Raw genomic sequence first — 17,413 nt, forward strand, 5'->3', positions numbered from 1 at the left:
AATCACTTTCTCCCCTCTTCGTTCACAATATTACTACGGCTGCATTTGTCAATTTTCACTCCCCCATTCCCATCATATATATATATATATATATATATATATATATATATATATATATATATATATATATATATATATATATATATATATATATATTTTTTTTTTTATATATATATATTTATTTTTTTTTTTTATGCGTTCGCGCGTTTGCGCACCTCGAACGTTCATTAAACCTGTGCACGGGCACTTTTTGCTTCCGAAATCCCAGAGAATGTTGACCCGGAGAACTGAAGCTTCTTTGCTCGTCACTGTCTTCATTCAACGCAGTCGCGTGCACCATCAGAAAGGATCACTGAACCAAAGTGCAGGCTCGCGAAGCCATCGTGCCGTCTGCAAACAAGGCAACCGGACGGAAATCTTTATTACGGACTTTTATCATCACTACATGCCACTAAGGCGATAAAGAAAAGTATTCGTGATTAGATGACAGAAATTGGGTTATGTGTATGTTTATACAGCCTAGAACTTGGTCTGCCTCAACGGGCGACGAGTCTCCTTGCTGTAGATGAGAAATTTAACCAGTGTGGTACAGCCGCTAGACTGGGGTCTTTAGCGTGCACCACGCAGTAGTGATACACGACCGCACGCCGGTACGATGCTCATCCAGTTCGAAACGGGCAGGGGCGGGGATTGAACCCAGGATCCTTTGTTCTGCAGAGCAAGCTTTCGTTCCACGTGCTCCGAGCTGGTGTGCGCTAACTGACTCGGCCACCGATCCCCTTCGTGATAACATATTGAGAAAGCACAATGCTTCAAAAGAATTTACTTGCTAGTGAGCGCGTTGGTAATGATGTAAGTTTAGAAAGAGTTAAATACGTAAAGACAGGGGTTGAAAGTTGAAAGATGTGTTGTCCCGTCCCCTGTCTTTACGTATACAACTCTTTATAAACTGACTTAACAGGAATTATTCACTTTTATATCAGACAAGTTCTGACCCCGCGTCGAGCCCGGATGCATTTGTCCATAACGACGGCCCTAGCAAAGGTTTGTTTAGAGCACAGCGCCATGTTGTGACGTCATTACTTAGAGGGCAATTGTATGGATAGATACGGCCAAACACTCTTAATCTGGCGGCAGCGTGCGCCGCCTTGCCGAAGCTATTGATTTCAACAATAAACTCCAGTTATTTTTTTTAATTAATTAAGAATGACAAAGAATTGTCAATACCGACGTCACAGCAACTGTAATCGTCTAGCGGGCACTACACGACACTCACACGCGCACGTATGTTTCTAAAATATCTTAGATAAAACGGGTTGTCAAAGCTGCGTTCGTAGCTTTGTGGTAATGGACCCGCCTAACACGCAGCAAACCCAAGATCGAATCCTGAGAGTTCCGCATTTTCAAGCATTTGGTGAGATGGACGGCGGACGCCCTACGTCCACAACAACGGACGTCCTTTCCAGTGGAGGGAAAAGCCCATAACAGCGCCGTAAAAGGAGGCACCCAGAGGACGAGAAATGCTCATCGACATCCAAGCTCTGAAGTAGACTCCCTCAGGGGTCAAGAAGGACCACATGCAACTAAGCGCCAAGAAGGACGTCTATCCGGTCCCTCGGGTTTGATGTCCGACCCAGCGCTCGCACCCTGGATCCAACTGCTAAGAGCTCCTTCTCTGTACCTTCGCTGTAGTGAACTAGAGAGGAGGGGTACTTAGATCAGGCGCCGACGCGCGCCATGCATTGGCATTGCTGTGAAGCGGCGAGCGTGGAAAGGACCCGGATGTGCGGGGCGGAGCTGCGATAGCTAAGGACCCTGTATACTGAAAGGTAGCGCAAACCATTGTCTGAAATGGGGAAGAGAAATTTCTCCTCGCCGATGCCCTTTCCTTCTTAAAAGTTCTCTTTCCCCTCGCTTCAATTGGATCTGGCGTGACACGTGACCGTTGTCTTCCCATGATCCCGCGCGATTCGGTCCTCTGCTCGAAACCAACGCCATCAGTGGGCCAGGCGAAGCGGCGGCTCCGTTGTTCGCGGCCCGGCCGTAGGTATTTTTTTTTATATTTTACCACAACCTCGGCGGCAACGCGATGCCATCATGCTGCGCTGTATGTCGCACAAACAGCATTGCGCAAGGAAAGAAGCTTTTTTGCCGTCCCGACGGGAAAGGAAAATCTTTAACGGCGAAGACAATGGCTCCACCAGATCGGTCGGAAAAGTTTCGATTGCCTCCGAGGGAGACTTTGCGAGGTAAGTCATTGTCAAACTCTGAATCGTATTACCTGTCTCTTTCGGTCTCGCCGATGAAGATCGCATATTACGGTCATAAGAAGAGACAAACACGGAACTATACTACCGTCACGAAGGACTTAGACACGTCTTTTCGCGCGTGTTTGAGGATATAAACTGACTCGCTCACTCTTAGCTTGCTTGCATTGAGTCGGCCGAGTTTAGAACGATGCGCGAGAGATAGGGTGCCACTAAAATAAAAAGGGTTGTATTGTTACCGCGTGCGTCTTGCGTCAGTGAAAGGAGAGTCACCAACGATCGAGCACCTCGCGATTTTGTTTGTGCAACATATTTCCGCGATTGGTGCTTCACAAATGGCAACTAAAAATATGCGATGTTGCATTTATTTTTCAGGATCACTCCACGAACCATCAGTTTGTACCAGTGATCTTGGCAAAGACTGGCCTCAAGAAACTCAAGCCATATGCAAATCCTTCTATTTTTTCACACCGACCTCTTTCGAATGTGCAATATTTTGCCTTGTAGCAATAAATATTTTTTTGTCTTCATCTTTGTATGTGATTTGTCTTTTGTGATTAATAAAACATCAATTATTGACAATAAAAAAGTTATCTTGTATTTAAAAGGCTTTGCTGAAGGATCTCTTAGTCTTCGTTTTGTAACTCCCACAGTACAGTACGCCCGCGGGTGTGCGGCAAAGCTTATGCGCTTTGAGAGTGAACTCAAGGGTGTACCTCGCGCGTGAGAACGTCAAAACACTAATATATGCGACAAATGAGAAACGTGCTGGCAAGGCAACCGAGCACACGCAATTTTTCATTTTATCGGAGGGGATACAAGTTAGTGTATTTGATTATTTGATGGGTAGTTTTATGCACGAGGCTCGTAAACAGCAGACGTCGCATATTCCACCGCGCGCATGTGCACAGTTGCAGGTGGTATTCGGCGCTTATAAAATGTGTATGAAGTAAACCAAGCTGCTGGATTGACAAAACGATCGGTGATGCTAAAAATTACCGAAAAGTCCTGTTTTACACGCATAGTGGTGTCATTTATTTGCCTAACTCCAGCGATGCCGAGTCTCCAAACGCACTTCCTTCGAGATACTAAAACGTTTTAGTAGAGCGCACGCTAAGGATTGCGAGCCTTGCGGGGGAGTGCCGAATTGTTGCTCAAAGCGACGGCACGAGCTCCCGCTAGCAACGCAGTCCTTGCCCACGCAACTCTATTTAGACGCAAGGCTGAGAGCAGGCACACATTTCATCGTGTGCCTGCTCTCAGCTTTTGCTGCAATAAACGGGTAAACGAAATTTATTTTCGCAGTGCATGCCGATGTTCCAAAAAACTCAACTGCTTTATTTTTTTTTTTAACCGTTTGCGTTTAGCGGTATAGGAGAAAGCTTGTCTTCACGTCCGAGCGATTCTAACTTTGCTCGTGCTATTATATTTGCCGATAGAGACGTCTTCCCGTACTTTGTAACTCCAATAAAAGTGAACAAACGCTATATTTCTCATGTTAAAAAACAAAACTCTCTCTATATTTGAAAAAAAAAAAAAAACTAGTCCGCCGTATTTAATAACATGAACGGCCCGGCACCCGGTTGTGCCCGGCACACAGGCGCGCGCTATCGCGCGCCTTGCGGGCCCCGCTCAGACATGGCGGCGGGGGGCGTGGGCGGACAAAGGGGGGCAGGATTGCCGTCGAGGGAAAGGAGGAAAACAAGGGGAGAAGAGGAATTGCGCTACCTTTCCGTATACAGGGGCCTTAGCGGTAGCTTGCGCTGGAGGATCCCAGCGTTCCGAGGGCCTTCGGCGAGCATGTTTGGCTTGGCGGTTTGACAGCGCAAACTCGCTCCCGTTCAGATCTTTCCCCCGTGTTTTCTGTCGCTTATGTCGAATGAATTGCAATGCCGAATCGGCTACGATGACAACGCCAGCAGGCGCAGAAAATGCAATGCCTAGTAAGCGTCGCTACAGCGCATGCTTTAGTGGCGCAATCTCGTGCCGTCTACATGAAGTGCGGAAGCCTGAGTACTCGTTGAGCTTACTACCCCTCCTCTAGTTCACTGTACCCGTGCCCGTGTTCTGTATCGTTAGAGACAAAGTTGCAAGATCAAAGTCACTTGACAAGCTTCCTAGAACGCCTCGTGCCTTTCCGTGACGAGTACGCTCGGTGGCACAGTCCAACGTTATTAGATTACCTCAGTTACGGACCTGCTCATAGACGCCGCATGCACGAACAGTACCCCCTCTCACTCTCCACGACTCGCCCAGCGTCGCTCGACGCGCCGCCAAACGGCTGCTTTGGTAACTGAATCAGGATACGTTCATTTCAACGTTACTAGAAACGTAAAAACCAATGGAAAAAAAACTCTTTTTGCTGCAACTTTATTGGAGTTTAGCACAAAATGGGGGGCGCGTGATGTTTTCTAAAATCTTTAGTTTGCTAGGTTTTGCGGCACAATAATATTTTTCATACAACCATGCCTCACCGGTGATTTCAGGTAGCGCGTCCCGACCCAGGCTCATCTTAACTTTGGTGGTAATTCGCAGCACGTCCGCTGGGGAGACAAGGGTGGCACCCCTGCAACCCTTTCTACCGTATCTGTTTCGGCTCCGAAATGGCCGATTGAATCCAAAATAGATGTTAGGTGCAGTTCCTCGAGTGACCGCTGCAGGGTAAATGGCGGCGTCGTGATCGCCGTTTGGCGCTTCAGCTGGGCTCTTTGGAACGCAGTTATGAAACGAAAATATAGATGGCGCTTCGAACGACGCTTGGCAGGGTAGATTGCGAGGGCATACTTGGCGAGTTACAGAACGGGTTTCGGAAACAAAGAAGGTTGGAGGACAATTTATTTTCTCTAACACAGTGTATAGAAATAGCGCAGAAAGATAACAGACAGCTCTGGCTGGCATTTTTTGGATATCAAGGGTGTCTATGACAATGTGAACCAAAGGAACCTGTGGGACATAATGGAGAGCTTAAACCTTGATGAAGGACTAACAGCACTATTAAGGAACATTTCCAAAGATAACAAGGTGATTATAACATGGGAAGGAAAGGCGACAGGGAAAATAGAGATAAGACGAGGCCTTAGGTAGGGGTGCCCGTTATCGCCTTTGCTGTTTATATTGTATCTGAGAGGATTGGAAGATAGACTAGAGAAGAGTGGGCTGGGATTCCACCTTTCTTACAGTAAGCTAGGCCAAAAAATTCAGCAATCCTTACCGGGATTGAAGTATGCGCATGATATCGTACTAATGGCTAACAACAAGACAGAGTTGCAGGAATTAATGAGCATCTGTGGTAGGGAAGGAGAGGAATTAGGTTTAAAATTCAGTAGCGAAAAATCGGCAGTCATGATTTTTAACGAGGATGAAGTTGAGAGGCTGAAGATACAGAATATTACAGTTGAGAGAAATACAAGTATCTAGGAGTATGGATATGTGATGGTGCAGAATATCTCAGTGAGCATGAAAAGTATATAATAGGTAAGGGCAACAGGAATGCAGCTGTAATGAAAAATAGAGCACTTTGGAATTACAACAGGTATAAGGTGGTGAGAGAGATTTGGAAAGGGGTCATGGTGCCTGGTTTGACCTTTGGAAACGCAGTGCTATGCATGAAATCCGAAGTGCATGCGGGACTAGAAATAAAACAGCGCGGAGTAGGTAGACTGGCTCTGGGGGCACATTGCAAAACGCCAAACCAGGGAGTACAAGGAGACATGGGATGGGCGTCATTTGAGAGCGGGGAAGCGGTGAGCAAGATAGAATTTGAGGATAGGTTGAGGCAAATGGATGGGGAGCAATGGGCACGAAAGGTTTTCAGCTATTTATACATGAGGAGTGTAGACACAAAGTGGAGACAGCGCACTAGGAAATTAAGAGGAAAGTTTTTGGGCTATAGCGAAGATACGGAAGAGCAAGTCTCAGTTAAGAAGAAAGTTAAGGCCACAGAAAGAGATCGGTGGCTAGAGGGAATGCAGACAAAGACGATTCTGGAAAGCTATAGATTAAACAAAGCAGTTATTGCCAAAGAAAGCATTTATGATAATTCTAGGGGAAGCTCATTGTTGTTTGAGGCAAGGACGGGTGTTCTGCGAACCAGAACATACAGAGTGAAGTACCAGGAAATGGATACAGTGTGCACTGCTTGCGGAGAGGAGGACGAGACGGCTGAGCACTTGATACTCTACTGTAAAGGGTTTCACGCTATGCCTATTGAAGACAACATAGATTTAATAAAGTCATTCGGTTTTAGAGACAGCGAAGGGAGAGTGGATTTTAAGACGAGAGATTACCAATCAAAGATTAAGTGAATGGTGGCAGAAATCAAAAGAAAACTAGGTGTTTTCTTATTCACTGATGGCAAGGGGGTTTCATGCCTCACTTTCTTTGCAATGCGGAGTGAATATAGATTTCACATTTAAATATTCTAAGCTTAAATGGTAAAACAAAATGAGTAAGGTGGCGTAAGCTACCGCCCGATCCAAAGGGCTCAGCCGTATTCATCCATCCATCCATCCGGCGGATCGAAGTGAGAGAGGGGTACCCCCCTCCGCGGGAGTTCCACAACTAAGGTAATCTAATAACGTTGACACAGTCTACACCATCAGCCCGCCCAATGGACAGAAGCCGCGAAACCGTTGGAACGTTGGATGTACATTATTTGCGATAAAAAGGGATTCTAGCGTGTTTTTTAATGGGAAACATGAAGTTTGCGCGAAAGTCGGCACAAAAGAGCATCGTTCAAAAACAGTCATACTCGCGCCAGCAGCTTTGACAGCATTGTACATACGTTAACAAAGGGGCGGTGCAACGATTTTCGTACTTCGCGCAAATGGCGTTTAGAACGATTCCCTGACGTTAATGACCTATCAAACACACGTTCGTTTTTCACCACACGTAACAGAAGTTGCCGAAAAATTAAAGGGAAACGAGCAGCGTTCACACTGTCGACTCGCAGCCAAAACAAGCGGCCACGTAATCTGGAGCCGATTATATGCCGCCACTGTCGATTATATCCGAATGCTTGTCGATCTATTGATCATCGCGAGCCTATCTCGAGTGATCGCGCAATGCCAGGGTCCAATCTATGAGCGGCATTCAAATATCGTCCCTGGAAAGGGGGGGAGTGAATGTTGACACTTGGACCCCGGCAGCTACGTAATCAAGTTCTGCGAAGGAGATATTGAAAGGAAACAATGGCTTTTGTCTTAGAGATTACACCGCAACAAACGAGTTTCTTCGCCAGTGGCTTTGCGTGCGAGTATACCTGGTTCCCACTAGTGCCAATAAGCTCGTGTAAAGTAAAACACATTGCAACGGAGTATCCTTGTACGGCCCCTTTAATGTCGTCACTTCCAGTGTGGGCGAAAACATTGTTTTGCCGTCGCCTCGCCAATAAAATAGGATATAACCATAACCGTCAGTCACCATTATCGTTTTGCCTCCCCTCAATTTTTTCACTGTTTACGGGATATCTATATAAATATCTATATAAATGACATAAATATCTATATAAGTGACATAGTAAACGTAAGTTCAACTACGAAGCTTTTCATCTACGCTGATGATGCTACTTCATTTTTTACTGGAAACGACGCCACAGGGCTTATATGTGACGCCAATGGAATGTTACAAAAAGTTGATAGTTGGAGTAAATCTGATGCTTTAAAAATAAATGCCAATAAAACAAAAAAAAATGCGGTGGTTTAGCTCAGCTATGCCAGGATATACGTAGCGTGAGCTTATGCGCACAAAATGAGAGGCGCTATCAAGCGGCTCCGGTGCAGCGTCAGACTTGGCTACTGCGCAACGGAGGCGCACAGCTGGGCACCCGGCGGCGCCATTGCGTCTGCCGTGGCTGTGACGTCACTCCTCTGGAATTCGCAGACCGGCGGGTCGCGCGCGGCGGCGGAGGCTCCGGCGCGCCAGCTGGGCGCCGTGTGACGTCACTGCTCCTCGCGCTTGCGCAGCACGGCTCTTTGACAGCCACGCGAAAATGCTCAACCACGGCCAATGTAGCTCACGCTACAAAAGCAGTCTTATTTCGACCAAGAAATATATGTGTCTACATTACCGAAACTATTTTATATAATTCTTCCAAAAATTGATATTGTACCCACGTTTAGAACTTTAGGTTTTTGTTTCTTTTTAGGAAAACATGTCATGCGACGATTACAATTATTACATCGTATCTAAATTATCAAGCATCGTTGGTATTTTATATCGTCATAAGCGCATATTGGCTCTTAAAACAAAGTTATTATATAATTCAATATTTTACTTCAATTTAGATTATGTAAATCTTATATGGGGTACCACTACATATACCCATCTTCAATAGGATATTTATATTACAAAAAGATATTAAGAAGGATTTCTCATGTTACATTGAATAATCCAATGAAAATTTATTTTAATCAACTTAAAGTAATGATTTTTATTGATACAAATATCAGTTATGTTCTAAATATATGGTAGAAAAAAATGTGTCTCAACATTATCTCGAAGACTTAGCAAACCTAACAGAAAGGGTGTATGCATATTCAACGCGAGCTGAGGAACCATGGGAAGTACCATTTTTTCGATCTAAGTATGGACAATACACTGCATGATACACCCGTCCGACCAAACTGAATCAGACCAGTGAGGAAAATATAGAACTTAACAATGTGTCGGTGAGCAGCTTACGGGAATTAATCATACTCATCTCAAGCCAAAGCTAATAGAAGATGCACGTATCAGAGCGCGTTAACACAGTTCTTTCATCTGTGAGTGTCTGTCCCTCGTCGATTTCAGTGTTTTTTATTATTTTTGTGTGAACCGTAGTATAATAAAAGATACGAGTTAATTATACTTATCTCAAACCAAACGTAATAGAATAAAAACGTTAATTTTGGAGGTTGAAATTGTTTTTGACAAGTTTTTTCTGCTAATGTTCTAGTCTGTTCAAATTGACTTTGCATTATGTAATGACACTAATCATTTTTCTCTCGTGTAAAGGATCTCATTTAATGTGTGTTTTTTTTCATTTATTTTCTAATCATATGTAAATAATTTCAGTGCCCATATTTCAACGGTTATTTAGGTGGCTCGAAACTAGTCAAGCTGAGTTACCGCTTTCTTTCTTTTTTTTTTTTTTCCCCTTTTTTTTCCTTTTCATCTTTTAACTGTATACTGTTGGCAAAATATTTTTATAGGAGACATGAATGCCCACTTAAAAGAGTTTGACGAATTCACAGATACAACCGAATAACTGCTAGAAGATTCCTGTGGTGCCCTGGACCTAGTGTTAGTTAATGCACAAGTTAAATGCGACGGCAAAATAACGTGAAAACGAAACAACTCACACTCAAAAGTAGACTATTGCCTCATGTCACACAAACTGTATAACAGGTCAGGAACTATGGAAATAGATGAGGAAGATAAAAAAAAGCTTAAGGAGTGACCACAAACGAATTAAGATTAAATTTGGCGCATCCGAATCAGAACAGCAAGCTCGGGAACGAGCGGGTAAGCCAAAACTAAGTGAAGCTCAAATATAAAAAGTATCAAAAAGCATTGAGAACTTAGTATATCAGAACAACCAGAAAGAAAGTGGACGTATGAGGATCTAATAGGGATCTTTAAAAAACAATTAGAGAAGCATCAAATTAAGCAAAGAGGAAAGCAAAAACGAAGACACAAACCTAAAAGCTGGTGGGATAAGGAGGCCAAAGCAGCCATGTTGCGGCGCCAAGATGCATCTAGGGAGCATAGGTGTGCAAAGAAAAAGGAAGCCTTGCCAGCTGAAGTAGCATTAAAATGGAAGAACTTCCAAGAGCGGAAAATGAAAGCCTCAGCTATAATACCGGTCAAAATTGGAAGTGCAGGAGTGCAGTGGATGATGGAAATAAATAAAAAAGATAGGAATGCGGCATAAAGGTTTTGGGAACATGTTAAATCGAAGGGGAGAAAGACAGGGTATTCAACACTTACTGACCACACAGGAGGGGAGAAGAGTGGAGGGGGAAGAGGCACGTGAATATATTAGGCACAGAATCGAAGAGGCATTCTACCAGCTTGAGCAGAGGGAGACAGTGAATAGCACTGTCAGCAGCAGTGTTGAGGAGGAACAGAATCAAGTAACGATGGAGTCGACTACAAAAGATTGGGACAAGGCAGAAAGTAAGGTTCCAGCAAGTACAGTGAGAGGCCCAGACAACATACTCATGGAACTCGTAAAGACACTATAGGAAAAAGAAGCAAAATGAAGTTACGGCATGTGATATTATCCAAATAAATTTGGGAGGAGAGGTACCGAATGATTGGAAACGAAGTAAAATGAGACTAATATATAAAGGCAAAGGAAACAAAGACAGCATTAAGTCATATCGTTCGATAACGGTAACTTCAGTTTTATACAGATTAGATATGCAGATAGTAAAACGTAGAATAGAGCAATGGACAGAAGATACGCAAATACTGGGCGAACTCCAAAATGGATTCCGATGAGATAGAAAGCTGGAAGATAACTTATTCGTCACCACCCAATGTATAGAAAAAGTAATGAAGAACCAAACTTCTTAATGGTTAGCTTATTTGGACATTAAGGGAGCGTACGAAAATGTGAGCCAGGAAAAACTCTGGGGTCAGTTGAAGGAGTATAATTTATATTCAAATTTGGTTACGTTTCCTCAGTAGGTGTACACAGACAATAAGGTAGTTATAACATGGGAACCAGAAACTACACAACCTGCAGCAATAAAAAGAGGATCAGGCAGGGCTGTCCACTGTCACCTCTGCTCTTCATGGTATATCTCAGTAAAATGGAAAAGAAATTAGAGCAATGCAACTTTGGTTTCTACGTGAGTTATATGGAGGGAGGAAGAAATGTAGTACAGGTAATACCAGGACTGATGTATGTGGATGACGTAGTACTCATGGCAGATAACCAGGATGCATTACAGGAACTAGCTGAAATATGTGGAGAGGAAGGGGACACCTTGGGCATTAGTTTAAGTAGTGACAAGTCTGGAGTAATGTTGTTTAACGACGAAAAGAGGGAACCCCTGAGGATACAAGACATTGTGATAGACCATGTAGGTAAATACAAATATCTGGGAGTCTGGCTCAATGAGGGAAGGAAATATCTAGAGGAACATGAGGAGAATATAACAAGAAAAGGGAAAAGAAATTCATCTATTATGAAGCTCAAGGCATTATGGAGCTATCATAGATATGAAGTAATCAGAGGCATATGGAAAGGAGTGATGGTACTGGACTTTCTTTTTGCAATGCAGAAATCAGACGTTCATCAGGATTAGAAATTCGACAAAGAAGCGTGGGAAGATTGGCACTGGGAGCACATGGAAAAACACCAAATGAGATGCACAGGGGAACATGGGATGGTCGTCTTTTGAAAGCAGGGAGGCAATTAGTAAGTTGAAATTTCAGCAAAGGTTGACCGAAATATATGATACGCGGTGGGCACGGAAGATATTCAAGTTTTTATACATGAAAAGTTTAAACGCAAAATGGACAAACCGAACCCAAAAGCTTACATTTAAATACCTACACACTGGTGATGGGGCTGAACAGACTACGTCAGTGAAAAAAGGGGTGTAAGAGGCAGAGAGGAAAATGTGGGAGGGAAGACTGCAGGAGAAATCAGCTCTAACAGTGTACAGGTCGCGAAAGCAGGACATAAGAAACGAAAATCACTGGGCAGTGCTTTGCTGTTCGAGGCAAGAACGGGAGTTTTGTGGACGAGGACGTATAGGGCTAAATTTCAGGAGACAGACACATTATGTGCCGCTGCCATAATGATAGCGAGACACTATAGAGCACTTGGTTTTGAAGTGCACGGGGCTTCGTCCTGCCCTCCCTGAATGGGTAACGGATTTGGCTGGTGCCCTGGGTTTTACTTGTGACGATGGGAGGACGGAAGAGAAAAGGATTACAGTGACAAAGAGGCGATTAGACGATTGGTGGAAATTATCTAGAGAAAATTGAATGATGCACAACTAACTAGCACAGCTGGGGACAGGCGGGACAGAGAAAAATTGGGACTCCCTCCCGCGTGGCTCCGGTTCAAAGTCTCAAGCCTGTCTCCCAGTGGGTTCGGTGCTGGGGTAAAGCCGACGAGGTTTGACCAGAGGAAAATCGGCGACTCCCTCGCCGGGGGGAAGAGGCAGGGGGGTGATGTTTTTAGTTTTTTTTTGTTGTTTTTTTGCACAATCCCCCAAAGGTCATTCTAGTGATATCCCACACTGCGTGGTGATAGTCAGGGGGAGCAAATTGGTCTCAGAAGGGCGGGAGAAATCATATATTTTTGTCTTTTTTAGACCTAGGCTAGGTGATGCAAGCTGCCGCCCGTTACAAAGGGTATAGCCATTAACAGCCATCCAATCCACCATCCTGGCTGGGTACACTGGGCGGCGGACGCCACGTTGAAGGCTGCTCCCGGTTTGTGCACGTCGCCCCGTACGAGTTTCGTTGTGTTTTGAGAATCTTGTGGGTGATATACAACTGCTGTTGCTTTATCACGAGCTGAAAAATGCTTTCTTCGTCTGCTCGGGGTAAGAACAAGAAACTGGGTGGTATCATAATTTATTAAAAGTGAGAATATATTAGTTCCTTGAGCGTTCCTTGTTTGTTATTGTGATGCGCTCGCAGTCACCTTGTTGTGAAAGATAGTAAGTGAATGTTCGTGGGTACTCGAGTTCAAAGGCTTGCTGCCGCCTTTGCCCTGTTATTCATAATATTCCTGTCATCCTGTTATATTAGTCTATTCCCGATCAGCTGCAAGCTTATGTAACACGCAGTGCACAGCTGTCGGCGATCCGGTGACTACGGGCCTACCGATCGCTAATCGCTGCGCTCGCACATCCTCTGACTGCCGAACTCGCTAGCAAGTTGCAGACAGCACGCGAAGCAGGTGGGTTTCATGTCTATAAGCAGTTTTTCGGAAGCTTTGTTCCTTTCCTTCTGCTTAAATGGCGCTGGTACATCATCTGTGTAGGCTGGTTATGCAAAAGCCAAATTTGGTTCTATCGCAATTCTCACTAAGCTGTTTTCAAGTTCTGCCACAGATTCTTACATTTTCGCACTCACACAAATATGGTACCTGTTTAAAAATCTGTTACGCGAAATTAATTTTAGCTTATTCGTATCCGCGGCCGAGTAATTTCCCCGTGCCTTGTGGTACGTAGTTGCTAAAACGACCAATGCTCGGAAAACAGTTAGTACGCTATTAAATACACAATTTTGTGATAACGTTACATTGAATTGTACTTAGCAGCCTGAACGAACTAATTGATCAGCGGTTTAAACTTGTCAGGCAAGCACGCGTGGCCGTAGTTTTACCTATATTCCACGTCTGTATACGAACGCAACTTGCCACACGAATAATGCCGTATGCAAAATCAATAGCCGCACACTTTTATTGAATAACAATAGTTACTTCGTCTGTAGTGTAGCAGGCTCACTTGCAAATCTCCGCGTCAAACGTCATTTTGCTAGTTTGGTGTTTATTTCATGTTTGACACAATTAACAGGGGCGTTGGGACCAAAGGCGAATAAAATCACCTGACTAGGTCCCCAAGCCCTGTTACAGAACTCAACAGTAGAGCATAAAGTGAGAAAATAAAAATAAAAAATACCATCTCGCATCACCTAAAAAGAATTGTATTTTTTTCTCACAACGTAAAACATTTTGCAACACAACTTATTATGTATATGCACTGAAAACATCAAAGTTATCCCAGATACTTTTTTTTTAATCAACCATGGAAGGGATTTCTTAGGCCAATTTGATACACTCGATCGTGTCTCTTATTCGATAGGATAATGTTTGGTGCCGTAATTAGTTCTAATTTTAGGATTTAGAAAGTGCTGACAGCTTAAAGTGTAATTTGTTTGCTAAGGTAAGTAAGTGTCGTGAAAGATGACAGAATTAGCGCTAATTTGAGTATGAATTATGATAGCTACCCTTAGGCGGAAAAAGTTATCAATGTTAATGCTTTATGTTTAATAAAACTAGGAGACGTCAAATCGAAGAATGGTAGATTTAAAAAATAAAACCACGCTCACCCCCCCCCCCCCCCAAAAAAAAAAAAAAAAAAAAACTGCGAATATATTTTAGGAAAAGGTTAAGGACCTTGGGGTGGACTTTTAAAAATCAGAAATGGTTGAGCGTTACGTCCGGCATGTATTTCGTATGGAATGTCCCAGTACTAGGAAGGTATTCCCGGCATAGAAGACAACGTTTTAAGTAAGCTTTCTCGCACATTTCGCTTTTTCTTTAATGAATCATCGAAAACTTTTTTTTAACTGCTAAATTCGACCTTCGTCCGTGAGGTTCAAAGACTACGAACTTACATTCAAAACCTTCAAATTGTACGAACCTATGTCTGCATAAAATTTAAAAAAATTGAACTTTTCTAACTTAATTCGTAAAAAAGTTGCAATATCCGAACCCGAATTTTTAGAAACCTTGACACCTCAACAGTGTTTGAAAGTAGCAAACTTTTCGATTTCAAACATCAACGAAGTGTAATTTTTTTCGAATCTTGACGACCTCGAACCTCGAAAAGTTCGCAGCTTCCACAGTTAACCCCATCTCGACGCCGCTGCCTCACGTACCAATCGACCATGACAAATGGCATACCCCCCCCCCCCCCCCTTTTTCTGCTCTCTCTCTCTCTCTCTCGCTCTGTCTCGGATGAGGCGAATTTCGACCATTCCCTCAGCACGCTGCCAATCCCCGGGATTAAAGGGCGATTCACACACACTTGCGTCGAGTCCGACCTAGTGCAACCGCAACGGCTCGCGACATGGTATAAAAACCGGTCTCGTTGGAGCCGACGCAATTGCTGCCATAGCAACCCGCACGTCGCGAACAGTCCAAGTTTCACTCGGCGGACTCGACGCCAGCGTGTGAAGCAACCATAACTTCGTGGACGCGAAGGGGACCTGCACTGACCTGAAAAAGAGCCGCGAGACGCAGCTGGCCGTCTCGACAGGATTGGCCGGCTGCTTGATCTCCAACTCCTGCTCCATGGCGTATCCCTTTGCGATGCTTCCGCCACCGCTGCCTTCAGCGACTCCCGACCGGCGTCTGCGGGCCCTCGGTTCGACGACGCAGCTTATCGCGCTACTTCCTGGGGGACATCCCCGCCTGTCCGGCGCGCTGATTATTCCTAATTGCGTCCATAAACGTTGCCTTTACGAGCTCCAGTTATCGGGAACGTAACAAAGACGAATGGAATGCCAAGACATCCTTTCTCTCTTTCTCTCTCGAAAGGCGACCGAGTCGTGGAGTCGCAAAAAGGGGCCTCGTAGACGGACCCGCTCGGAAACTGCGCGATCCAGTCGTGCTGGGTGCGGGGGAAGCGTTGGCCGACTGTGTCGAAAGCTCGCTTTGCTGCAGAGCCGTTCGATTCCCACCCTTGCCAGGTTCGATATGGGTGAGCATAGTACCGGCGTCTGTACCACTATTTGCGTGATGCAGGTTGAAGGCTTCAGTGCAACAGTGGTACTGCACTGGTAAAATGTATCGCCTACACAGCATAAGACAGTGACACTTAAAAGGCAAGCTGACCTCATAAAACAAGAATGTCTAATTTCCTTCTTTTTTTTTTTTTTTGTATGGCTTTGATTGTCCCGCGGACAACGTGCAGTGTGTGCATCCAGATTCCGGAGGAACCAAACAACCTGTACAGTTTGATATGAAGAAAAAAAAAAGCGATTTAAAGCCAAGTGCCGAATTGACTTCAAAAACAATTGGTTTGTGACATTCGGAACATGCGGTTTGTGAAGATCAGAGGTTGCATCCGGTTTGTGGTCTCATCTTTAGCCGCCTGCTGGTGTCTGACAATCGCTATAGGGGTGTAAACCATTCCAGTGCAGTGCAGACCAAACGAAGATAATCTGTCTTAAGATTCATCATCTCCTTTATGTAGATAAGTCCGAGAACAACCCTAACGTCCACAGAAGTCTTTTCAAAATCAGCATCTAGATATCGGACATCGCTATAGGGGTGTAAACCATTCCAGTGCAGTGCAGACCAAACGAAGATAATATGTCTTAATTAAGATTCATCATCTCCCTTATGTAGATAAGAGCGAGAACAACCCTAACGTCCACAGAAGTCTTTTCAAAATCAGCATCTAGATATCGGACAACCTCTGATAAAAGACCTTTTGCCGAATTACCCAAGCATCAAAAAGAATGCCGGGAACGTAAGTAAACGCGCTGCGCGTGCTGGCGTCTTCAGCTCTGGCTGTTCGAAGGCAACAATTCAAAGCAAATGGCACTTCGCACGCAACGTCTACTTTCCTGCACGGCATTTGAGTCTGTTCTTCACGTGATCAGATGTCGGTGAATAGTGGCGCGGCGGCACGTGGAAAACAGAAGCGTACCTCTAGATTAGCGCAAAGGATTAGCGTATGGCGACTAGCGGCGAACGCCCGGAGGATCCAACTCCGGTCACAAATGCGTGGGGAATGTGAGAAAATCGTTGTTTCTTCAATATTTCGGGGATGTACGGAACGACAATAGTTTTTGACATAACAACGGAATATTTTACAATCATATGCGTTAATTGTGTAACACGTAATTTTTTTTTTTTTTAATAGCTTGATTGAAGTTATGGAGCAGACGACACGGCGACGTCACACCGCTCACGTGACCCGCTCCGGCTAACCCAAGAAGTCCTCTCCGCTGCGTAAAAAAAGCGTCTGCTTCTTAAAATTTTTACACACATCCAAAATTATTAAAACTTTAATAAATTGTTTAGTGCTTTACCAACTTCACGCCAGACTAGTTTCGAAAAGTGTGAACTCGACGGTTATTTTTTAATCAACCATGTCGCATCGGTCTTCATGTGTTCTCCCCTAGGGTGGGCGCCTCCTGGAACCCTGAGTACCACGTGACTTGCACCTAGCTGCTCTGTCGGCCATGTTGTAGGTAAAACACGCGAATCAAAGGACTGCGTCATGATGCTGCGTAGGAGGCTGCGTTTGATTGACCTACACGTAGCCAGGATTTTATTTCGGGGAGAGGGGAAGGGGTCATATAGCACGTATCCCCCCCCCCCCCCCCCCCCCCCTTGGCGAAGCAGGGTGAGAGTGGCGGTACGGACGCTCACGCAAAGACTAGCGAGGCGTTATTCA

At 44.5% G+C, this 17,413-nt stretch overlaps 1 protein-coding gene across 1 annotated transcript in view; it reads right to left on the minus strand.

Moving 5' to 3' along the window:
• Positions 1–15,429, minus strand: part of LOC8051581 (ATP-binding cassette sub-family C member 4) — a 67,863-nt gene extending 52,434 nt beyond the window's left edge. The window contains exon 1 of the mRNA XM_040205606.3: positions 15,223–15,429. Within this exon, the coding sequence (XP_040061540.1) occupies positions 15,223–15,299 (77 nt within the window). The 5' untranslated portion in view covers positions 15,300–15,429. The remainder of the gene's footprint in view (positions 1–15,222) is intronic.
• Positions 15,430–17,413: the final 1,984 nt, after the last annotated feature.

The sequence above is a fragment of the Ixodes scapularis genome, unplaced genomic scaffold (genome assembly GCF_016920785.2).
Source record: "Ixodes scapularis isolate PalLabHiFi unplaced genomic scaffold, ASM1692078v2 PGA_scaffold5__190_contigs__length_132052651, whole genome shotgun sequence".
NCBI lineage: Eukaryota > Metazoa > Arthropoda > Arachnida > Ixodida > Ixodidae > Ixodes > Ixodes scapularis.